Source organism: Hyperolius riggenbachi, chromosome 7, assembly GCF_040937935.1.
Source record: "Hyperolius riggenbachi isolate aHypRig1 chromosome 7, aHypRig1.pri, whole genome shotgun sequence".
NCBI classification, from domain to species: Eukaryota; Metazoa; Chordata; class Amphibia; order Anura; family Hyperoliidae; genus Hyperolius; species Hyperolius riggenbachi.
Genome location: NC_090652.1, coordinates 35,322,641 through 35,333,887, shown reverse-complemented (window position 1 = coordinate 35,333,887; position 11,247 = coordinate 35,322,641). Strand labels below are relative to the sequence as shown.

The following is an 11,247-nucleotide window of genomic DNA, read 5'->3' as shown; positions in this document are numbered from 1 at the left end:
AGATGTTGATCTGGCTAGGATTCGAACCGGGGACCCAGCGCTGCAAGGCGAGAGCGCTAACCACTTTCACTGTAACTTTGAATTTGTGTTATAGACTGGTTGCGCGTGTTATAGGCTGGCTGTCCACTTTAATTTTAGACTTTTTTGCAACTTTTTTCCATTTTTGATTTCTTCCAGAATCATTTTAAAGCCAAACTTTCTATCCAAATAATAATAATAATATAATCCATGTATACTACTTGCTATAGTAGAGCTGCTATTCTTACAGTCTCTGTAGTCACCGCTAGGTGGAGCACTTTCCCCCCTCGATAGAGAGCTTTTCACATAGAACACTAGCACGAGGAATCCATTCTGCTTTACTGAATTCCGTCACTTCTTGTCCGTTGGATGCATGAGCTCTCCGCTGTAAAGTATGCTGTCATTGTACCACTTTGAAGTATCACTTCATTTCCGGTTCATGGAACGCATTGTGTTCCACTAGTTTCCGGCGCATGGGACGCATTATGCGTTTCACACTGCAGTCTTCTTCCCTGTACCTGTAGGCACTGGGCAGGCAGAGAAGATCCAGGCAGCATGTAGGGGACGGGGACAGGCGGAGCTGGCTGTTATAAACACTTCCTCTGTTGTGGCAGCCAGGAGGTGAGCTCATCCTATTTAGCATAAAAAGTGCAGAGGAACAATGCTGTCATCTTTGTAGCATGAGTGCTGCTGGGAGTCATGAGTGTCACTGCTAGTAATAGTTCACACTGGGGTGCTTATTGGGGCATTTTCGGTGCTGGTAATCAGCAAAGCACTGTGTCAGGGCTTGCTCACACTGAGGGCGTTTTTGCCCTTTTTTTCAAGCGCAGACGATTTTCAAAATCGCCCTGAAAACGCTTGTGCAATGATTCCCTATGAGAGTGTTCACATCTGAGCAGTTCATTTTCGATCCTCTCAGCAAAGCACTGCCTGTACCATTTTTGAGGCCTTTTGCCTTAACGGAAGGTATAGGAAAAAGGCAAAATGCTCACAAAATTGCTTTCGCATTTTTAAGAATAAATACATTGTATTTATCATTTTACGGATTAAAGAGTTCACTTCCTGACTGGCGTAAGGGAGTGAAAAAATGCAATTGCTCTGCAAAAGCGCTTAGAAAAGCACTTTTAAAAAACTGCAGTGCCCGCTCGAGTGCCGGGAGGAGAAAAAAAAAATCGCCCACAAAATTGAAAATCGCTGGCATCAGCGATTTTGATTTTAGATGTGAACGAGGCCTCGGTGTTTGTTGGAAGTATTCACACTGCAGCTCTGCGATTTGCATTAGGGTCTATTTCCACTAGGTGCTACATCCGTCTCCAATTCAGCAGCGGCACCCATACTGCTGCAAAGTCGCTAAGCTGCGCCATGCATGGCTATAGGAATTCAGGTGCGTGCTGCAGAAATCTGCGGCATGCCGTCCAGATTTGCAGCGCATTGCGATCTGAATGGCAAGCCACAGGAATAGACAGCGTTTCCCCTTGCAGCTCGCATGCGGGAAACGCTACAGATTCCGGGTGTAGCGGAAGCGGGCCCTTAAACCCCAGATGTGCTGCAAGCAGTATCTTCAGGAAGACCACGTGTCAGTGCCTGAACAAAACTGTGAAACAAATTGCATTGCCAAATCGATTGTTTTTTACAATTGTTAGTTTGAACTAGCCCAATTGTGATTGCTAGTGTGAATTCTGACTTGATGGCAGTTTATTGTTTTTATTTTTTTTGCTGCACAGGAATTCACCTGGGCTCGAACTTTAGTACTTATATAGCGCCAACATCTTCCTCAGCGCTGTATAGAGTATATAGTCTTGTCACTAACTGTCCCTCAGAGGAGCTCACAATCTTTCTGTATTTATCGTAGTCTAGGGCCAACTTTTAGGTGCAGGCCAGTTAACTTATGTGTATGTTTTTGGGATGTGGGGGGGAAACCGGAGTGCTGGCTACCTTAACGTGGACTAGAGTTGGCACTTTGGGAATCTTTGAAATGGTAAACAGGGTGATTCGCTTTAACGAAAATGGTGAACACAGACGACAATTCAGATATTCAGTATAAACTGAAAATGGCTATCAGCACCTTTAGAAATATGAAGATCCAGAAAAAAAGTACCATTGTTACTACAGAAAAAGCATTTTACACATTTATATATAGGCCCTTTTAATGAGAATGTGAGATGAGAAGGATATGGAGGCTGATATATTTATTTACTTTTAAACAATGCAAATTGCCTGGCTGTCCTGCTGATCCTCTGCCTCTAATAGTTTTAGCCATAGACCCCGAACAAGCATGCATATCAGGAGTTGACTGACTGGATAAGCTGCATGCTTGTTTCTGGTGTGTGATCCAGATACTACTGCAGCCAAAGAGATCAGCAGGAAGCCAGGCAACTTGTATTATTTAAAAGAAAATAAATATGGCAGCCTCCACATCCCTATCACCTTAGCTAACCTTTAAAGCAAACCTGTAATCTATTTGGAGGGAAAAATTGAGATACTCGCCTGAGTAGAGGAAAGCCTCAGGATCCTCCAGAGGTTTACCCCGTCCCCTTCCACCTTGCCGTTCCCGCTTTGGGACCACTGAAGCTCACGGATGTGCCCCCATACAGGACAAGTAATGCCTGCCCAGTAGCACAGAGGACTCAGCAGCAAAATATGGGCCTGTGCTAGTGTGCAGGCATGAGCAAGTTTGTCGATGGGCTTCAGGAGGGCCTCGGCGATCGAATGACGAGGGGGACAGGGGAACCCTTTGGATTATCCAGAGGCTTCCCTCTCCTTAGGTAAGTAACCAAATATGACACTTTTTTCCCAATCAAGTCCATGTTGTCTTCGGTGTACTGTGCAGGCACAGTAGTTCTGTGTAGTACACCGCGGACAACGTGGGCTTGATTGACAGTGGCGCTCGCGCAGACGCAGTAGAGATGACCTCGAGGTCGCCCTCTGCACTGGCGGGGACCCCGGGCCAACGGCTGAGAGCGGAGCTGCGGCGTGGGATGTCAGTTGCAAGGGGGTGGAGGAAGCCGCGGGTGAGTAGAGGGAGGGGGGGGGGAGGGTTATTTTTGGCTGATGACTCCTTTAAAGGGAAGCTCCAGGCAAAAAAATAAAAATGAGTTTTACTTACCTGGGGCTTCTACCAGCCCCATGCAGCCGTCCTGTGCCCTCGTAGTCACTCACTGCTGCTCCAGTCCCCCGCCGGCAGCTAGTTTAGTTTTTGCCGACCTCGGAGGTCAGGGGCCGCATTGCGTACATTTTTATGCATTCCCGCTAGTGCAGGAACATTAACACATACATTTTTACGCGTTAGTGTAGTAATGTGTAAAAATTTACGCGTTGCACCACTAACGCGTAAAAATGTATGTGTTAATGTTCCTGCACCAGCGGGAATGGGTAAAAATGTACGCAATGCGGCCCCTGACCTCCGAGGTCGGCAAAAACTAAACTAGCTGCCGGCGGGGGACTGGAGCAGCAGTGAGTGACTACGAGGGCACAGGACGGCTGCATGGGGCTGGTAGAAGCCCCCAGGTAAGTGAAACTCATTTTTATTTAATTTCCTTTCTTTTTTTTTTTTTTTTTTGCCTGGACCTTCCCTTTAACCACTTCCCTACCGCCGCATGTACAAATGGTGGCCGGGAAGTGGATCCCGCAAGGACCGCCGCATGTACAATTGGCGGCGGTCCTTGTACGGGCATTGGCAGAGCGATTGCGTCATTCGTGACGCAATCCTCCGCCGGGGACTGGCTCCGCCCCCCACGCGCTGTAATCCGACGGCCGTTCGGAAGCGCCGGCGGGTTACTAGCACCCGGATCGCCGCATACAAAGTGTATAATACACTTTGTAATGTATACAAAGTGTATTATACAGGCTGCCTCCTGCCCTGGTGGTCCCAGTGTCCGAGGGACCACCAGGGCAGGCTGCAGCCACCCTAGTCTGCACCCAAGCACACTGATTTCCCCCCCCCCTGCCCCCTGATCGCCCACAGCACCCCTCAAACCCCCCTCCCCGCCCACCCCCCAGACCCCTGTTTGCACCCAATCATCCCCCTAATCACTCATCAATCACTCCCTGTCGCTATCTGTAAACGCTATTTTTTTTTATGCCCTAAACTGCCCCCTGCTCCCTCCTGATCACCCCCCACCCCTCAGATTCTCCCCAGACCCCCCCCCCCCCCCCGTGTACTGTATGCATCTATCCCCCCTGATCACCTGTCAATCACCCATCAATCACCCCCTGTCACTGCCACCCATCAATCAGCCCCTAACCTGCCCCTTGCGGGCAATCTGATCACCCACCCACACCAATAGATCGCCCGCAGATCCGACGTCAGATCACCTCCCAAGTGCATTGTTTACATCTGTTCTCTACCCTAAACACCCACTAATTACCCATCAATCACCCCCTGTCACTGCTACCCATCAGATTAGACCCCTATCTGCCCCTAGGGCACTCAATCACCCGCCCACACCCTCAGAACGCCCTCAGACCCCAGCCCTGATCACCTCACCAGTGCATTGCTTGCATCTATTCCCCCCTCTAATCACACCTTGAGACACCCATCAATCACCTCCTGTCACCCCCTAGCACACCTACCCATCAGATCAGGCCCTAATTTGCCCCTTGTGGGCTCCTGATCACTTGGCCAAACCCTCAGATCCCCCTCAGACCCCCTTCCGATCACCTCCCCAGTGCATTGATTGCATCTATTGTCCCCTCTAACCACCCCCTGAGACACCCATCAATCACCTCCTGTCACCCCCCTAGCACTCCTATCCATCAGATCAGGCCCAATACAACCTGTTATCTAAAAGGCCACCCTGCTTATGACCAGTTCCACAAAATTCGCCCCCTCATAGACCACCTGTCATCAAAATTTGCAGATGCTTATACCCCTGAACAGTCATTTTCAGACATTTGGTTTCCAGACTACTCACGGTTTTGGGCCCGTAAAATGCCAGGGCGGTATAGGAACCCCACAAGTGACCCCATTTTCGAAAAAAGACACCCCAAGGTATTCTGTTTGGTGAATGACGAGTTCATAGAAGATTTTATTTTTTGTCAAAAGTTAGCGGAAATTGATTTTTATTGTTTTTTTTTCACGGTGTCATTTTTCACTAACTTGTGACAAAAAATAAAATCTTCTATGAACTCGCCATACACCTAACGGAATACCTTGGGGTGTCTTCTTTCTAAAATGGGGTCACTTGTGGGGTTCCTATACTGCCCTGGCATTTTAGGGGCCCTAAACCATGAGGAGTAGTCTAGAAAACAAATGCCTCAAAATGACCTGTGAATAGGACGTTGGGCCCCTTAGCGCACCTAGGCTGCAAAAAAGTGTCACACGTGTGGTATCGCCGTGCTCAGGAGAAGTAGTATAATGTGTTTTGGGGTGTATTTTTACACATACCCATGCTGGGTGGGAGAAATCTCTCTGTAAATGGACAATTGTGTGTAAAAAAAAAAATCAAACAATTGTCATTTACAGAGATATTTCTCCCACCCAGCATGGGTATGTGTAAAAATACACCCCAAAACACATTATACTACTTCTCCTGAGTACGGCGGTACCACATGTGTGGCACTTTTTTACACCCTAAGTGCGCTAAGGGGCCCAAAGTCCAATGAGTACCTTTAGGATTTCACAGGCAATTTTGCGACATTTGGTTTCAAGACTACTCCTTACGGTTTAGGGCCCCTAAAATGCCAGGGCAGTATAGGAACCCCACAACTGACCCAATTCTAGAAAGAAGACACCCAAAGGTATTCCGTTAGGAGTATGGTGAGTTCATAGAAGATTTTATTTTTTGTCACAAGTTAGCGAAAAATGACACTTTGTGAAAAAAAACAATTAAAATCAATTTCCGCTAACTCGTGACAAAAAATAAAATCTTCTATGAACTCACCATACTCCTAACGGAATACCTTTGGGTGTCTTCTTTCTAGAATGGGGTCATTAGTGGGGTTCCTATACTGCCCTGGCATTTTAGGGGCCCTAAACCGTGAGGAGTAGTCTTGAAACAAAAATGACCTGTGAAATCCTAAAGGTACTCATTGGACTTTGGGCCCCTTAGCGCAGTTAGGGTGCAAAAAAGTGCCACACATGTGGTATCGCGGTACTCGGGAGAAGTAGTATAATGTGTTTTGGGGTGTATTTTTACACATACCCATGCTGAGTGGGAGAAATATCTCTGTAAATGGACAATTGTGTGTAAAAAAAAAAAAAAAAATCAAAAATTGTCATTTACAGAGATATTTCTCCCACCCAGCATCGGTATGTGTAAAAATACACCCCAAAACACATTATACTATTTCTCCTGAGTAAGGCGATACCACACGTGTGGCACTTTTTTGCAGCCTAACTGCGCTAAGGGGCCCAAAGTCCAATGAGCACCTTTAGGCTTTACAGGGGTGCTTACAATTAGGCACCCCCCAAAATGCAAGGACAGTAAACACACCCCACAAATTACCCCATTTTGGAAAGTAGACACTTCAAGGTATTCAGAGAGGAGCATAGTGAGTCCGTGGCAGATTTCATTTTTTTTTGTCGCAAGTTAGCAGAAATGAAAACTTTTTTTTTTTTTGTCACAAAGTGTCATTTTCCGCTAACTTGTGACAAAAAATAAAATCTTCTATGAACTCACCATGCCTCTCAGTGAATACTTTGGGATATCTTCTTTCCAAAATGGGGTCATTTGGGGGGTATTTATACTATCCTGGAATTCTAGCCCCTCATGAAACATGACAGGTGGTCAGAAAAGTCATAGATGCTTCAAAATGGGAAAATTCACTTTTTGCACCATAGTTTGTAAACGCTATAACTTTTACCCAAACCAATCAATATAGGCTGAATGGGTTTTTTTTATTAAAAACATGTTTGTCCCCATTTTTCGTGCTGCATGTATACAGAAATTTTACTTTATTTGAAAAATGTCAGCACAGAAAGTTTACAAAAATCATTTTTTTGACAAAATTCATGTCTTTTTTTTTTTTATGAATATAATAAAAAGTAAAAATCGCAGCAGCAATCAAATAGCACCAAAAGAAAGCTTTATTAGTGACAAGAAAAGGAGCCAAAATTCATTTAGGTGGTAGGTTGTATGAGCGAGCAATAAACCGTGAAAGCTGCAGTGGTCTGAATGGAAAAAAAGGGTCTTGTCCTTAAGGGGGGTAAAGCCCACAGTCCTCAAGTGGTTAAGGCCTGGTTCACACTGGCAGACGAAAAACTGATCAGTGTATAAACTGATCCATGGAACTGATCATTTTTTAAAGGCATCAGTTTTCCATCTCCGACTCTCCTTTCCGTAAGTGTGACACATTCATCGATCCGGGAAAATGACTGCAGATCCAAATTTGCGGATTGTGCAGACGGACCAATGTGAACGAATCCATAGGTTAATTTGGATCCGGTAGCATCCACTAACAGTCCTTTTTTTTTTTTTTAGTGCCAGTGTGGCCCAGGCCTTAGATACAAGTGTACCTGAGATGGGGGAGAAGAAAAATGATACATACCTAAGGCTTCCTCCAGCCCCCTCCAGGCTGATTGCTCCCTTGCCGTCCTCCTGTACCACCTGGATCCTCTGCAATTTGTCCCGGAAAAGCCTCCACTCAGGGCTAGTTGGCTCAGGTGCAATCTTGCCACGTGCCCTCCCCATCGCGCTCCCGTGGCCAGGAGCTCTCTGGGCTTGGCAATGGGAGCACGATGGGGGCACCTGCGCAGTACGCCCCAACTGGAGGACTTTCCTGGGGGGAAGAGGGGGGGGGGAATTGTTAAGGATACAGGTGGCAAAGAAGGATGGCGGGGGAGCAATCAGCCTCAGGTATGTAAAAAAATGTTCTCCTGCCCCACCTCACATTTACTTTAAGGGGCACTGTGCAGCTGTGTAGTTCTAGCACAATTAGGATGTAGATATTGATTTACAATCATTTATTTGTTTTACAGTAAAAATGAAAGTCGTAATCTTGGCTGCAGGCTACGGCACAAGACTCCTCCGAGATTTACAGGCGGCAAAGCAAGACACATATGCAAAGCTTGTAGGCGTACCCAAACCATTACTACCCATCGGACAGCTGCCTCTGATTTCATACTGGGTAGAGGCACTGAAAGCCAGAAAGGAAATACAAAATATTTTTGTAGTTGTGAGTTTCCTTTTGCCTTATTACAGAATGATACACTACAATGTTGTTATTATTTACATAATTGTTGTAGTTTCATGTTGAAGAGGGGTCTCAGATCGTGACCTTATTTAATTCCATGAAAGATGCCCCCTAGTTATAGGAGGTGTCCTTCAATGTAAGAAATATCCAGCTAATTACGTTGGAACGTTGGAAGATCCTTGAATTGGACATTGAACAGGAATTATCGGACCAAACAGAAGCTCTCGCTCAAAAGGGGGCGGGGCAGGGGCGGCGTTAGATTCCATGGGAGCAAAACTGAGCTTTTGACCACCAGGACCCCAGATCCAGTGATGGGCTCCTCAGGTTTCTCCCCCAAACTTTTGGCAAAACTAATATAGTCATATTCAGTCATCGGTGGTGGTAAGTTATCTGGCTTCCCACAGACTGGACACTAGGTATGGACACTAGGCTTATTGATGAGAGTCATTATACTATCCACCATTCTCATCATTTACGAAACAAAATAGAAGACAAGACAAATAACATTTATATCGCGCTTTTCTCCTGGCGGACTCAAAGCGCCAGAGTTGCAGCCACTAGGACGCGCTCTATAGGTCTCCTACTGAATAGGCGCTGGCTTACTGAACAGGCAGAGCCAAGATTCAATCCCTGGTCTCCTGAGTCAGAGGCAGAGCCCTTAACCATTACACCATCCAGCCACTATTACACCATCCAGCCACTGGAAAAGTTTTCAATTATCAATAATCACGCCTTGGTTGAACCTCATTGGCTATGATACTGCCACTGCACAAAGAAGGCTTCTTTAAGTAAACTGTATTCTGATCATACAGTTACAGAGTATTCAGAACACCGTATACAGAACACTCTGTAACTGTATGATCAGAATACAGCTTACCGGTACTTGAAGAAGCCTTCTTGTGTGCCGTATTCTGTTTTGTGTTGTGAGTGTATCGTTGCAGGAGTGGTGTACCTGCAGAAGTTTGGCACCGGCTTCCAGGTCTAGAAACACAGACCTGCCTAAGGTGTGTGGTCAGTGTGTTACATATACATTCTCATCATTTGCCCATTCGCAAGGCTCCAGGACTTCTCTAGAGCAGCCCCTACTCTTTAGAATTCCCTCTCCCCATCCACCAGACTCTTCCCACCTTCAACTCATACATGCAAGCCTTAAAGAGAGACTGAAGCGAACAAAAATTGCGATTTTTACCTGTTAGTTCGCTTCAGTAGTCTCACTAGATGTAAAGCGCCACATCCCCGCCGCAAAACGAGCGCTTTAGACCCCCCAAATCCCGGGGCAAACATCCACGACCAACTTGGTCGTGGATTCTGCTGCCCTGAGAGGCAGAGCTTTCTGCTGTAGCTCTGCCTCTCCTGCCGTCAATCGCCGCGCGGATCTCCGCCTCTCCCCACCCCTCTCTGTGAAGGAAGAGTGAGAGGGGTGGGGAAAGGTAAAGATCCGCAGCAATTGACACCAGAAGAGGCAGAGCTGCAGCTGAAAGCTCTGCCTCTTTCAGGAAGTGCCGGCCGAATTGCCCCCCTGGGATTTGGGGGGTCTAAAGCACTTGTTTGCGGCGGGGATGCGGCGCTTTACATCTAGTGAGAGTACTGAAGCGAATTACAAGGTAAAAATAGCTAATTTTAATCGCTTCAGTCTCTCTTTAACCCTCCTGGCGGTCAATTAAAACCGCCAGGGGGCAGCGGCGGACTATTTTTTAATTTTTTATTTTTTTTTAAATCATTGAGCTAGCCTAGCGCTAGCTACATGACAGCCACTGTGCAGCGGCATCCCCCCACCCTCTTCGATCGCCTCCGGCGATCAAGCCCGTCCGGAAATCCCGTTCTGAACGGGATTTCCATTAAGGCTTCCCCCATCGCGGGATGACGTCACTGACGTCGTGACGTCAAAGGGAGTCCCGATCCACCCCTCAGCACTGCCTGGCACTGATTGGCCAGGCAGCGCATGGGGTCTGGGGGGGGGCGCCGCGGCGGCGATCGGGCAGTACACGCAGCTAGCAAAATTATGCAAATCGGCCCTGCAGGGCCTGAGAAATCCTCCTACGCGGCATAGCCGCCAGGAAGGTTAAAGACCCATCTGTTCACCATTGTTTACCCACCTCCCTTCACGTTCCTCTACCATGGACCCCACTCCCCTTTTTGGGTCCCTCTCCGCCAACCCATAGTTGTAAGCTTATTTGGCACTGTCCTCCTCCCCGTGTGCTTTTCTCCAACACCATATGGACTCAGTGACTTGTCTGCTATATTTAACTATACATTTTGCACCACTCTTTTGTGTACAATTGTTGAACACTAAAATGTCCGTGTAACATTGTTTAATGTTGTAATGTCTCCACTATCTACTGTACAGCACTGCATAATATGTTAGCACGTTATAAATAAAGTATAATAACAATAGATTATGTGGCGTGCTGAGGGACTGTTCAGTCTTGTGGGCATGTTCCCATTGCTGTGCAATGCTAGTGGCCGTGCATTCTGCAGCAGTTTATGTCACCTGTGTAGCTCTACTTTTACTTTGCAGAGCTGACCCCATTCAAACGCTCTTTACACTTTGCTGAAATCTGCAGGGAATGTAAAAGTGTGCAGAAGTCCTATGTAATATCACTTGTTTTATGGACTCTGTAAAGTGCTGCGTAATATATTGGCATTATATAAATAGACAGAAAACACACACACACACGTACACACAGGTACACACTTACGTACACACACGTACACGTACACACACACACACGTACACACACGTACACACACGTACACACGTACACACACACACACGTACACACACACACAGGTACACACACGTACACACACACGTGTACACACACACACACACACACGTACACACACGTACACACACACACGTACACACACGTACACACACACACACACACGTACACACACGTACACACACACACGTACACACACGTACACACACACACACACGTACACACACGTACACACACGTACACACACACGTACACACACACATGTACACACACGTACACACACACACGTACACACACACACACACACACGTACACACACACACGTACACACACACATGTACACACACGTACACACACACACACACGTACA

General features: G+C 46.8%; 1 protein-coding gene and 1 pseudogene across 2 annotated transcripts in view; one reads left to right on the top strand and one right to left on the bottom strand.

Annotated features, from left to right (window-relative positions):
- The first annotated feature begins 507 nt into the window (after positions 1 to 507).
- LOC137524245 (uncharacterized) overlaps positions 508 to 11,247 on the top strand; it is a 33,830-nt gene continuing 23,090 nt past the window's right edge. The window contains exons 1-2 of one of the 2 annotated variants that reach the window (XM_068243878.1): positions 508 to 639; positions 7,937 to 8,133. In XM_068243878.1, coding sequence (XP_068099979.1) covers positions 7,942 to 8,133 — 192 coding nt within the window. In that variant the 5' untranslated portion in view covers positions 508 to 639; positions 7,937 to 7,941. The remainder of the gene's footprint in view (positions 640 to 7,936; positions 8,134 to 11,247) is intronic. The other variant, XM_068243877.1, reaches the window with a different exon arrangement.
- LOC137526282 (U4 spliceosomal RNA) lies at positions 8,851 to 8,928 on the bottom strand (annotated as a pseudogene).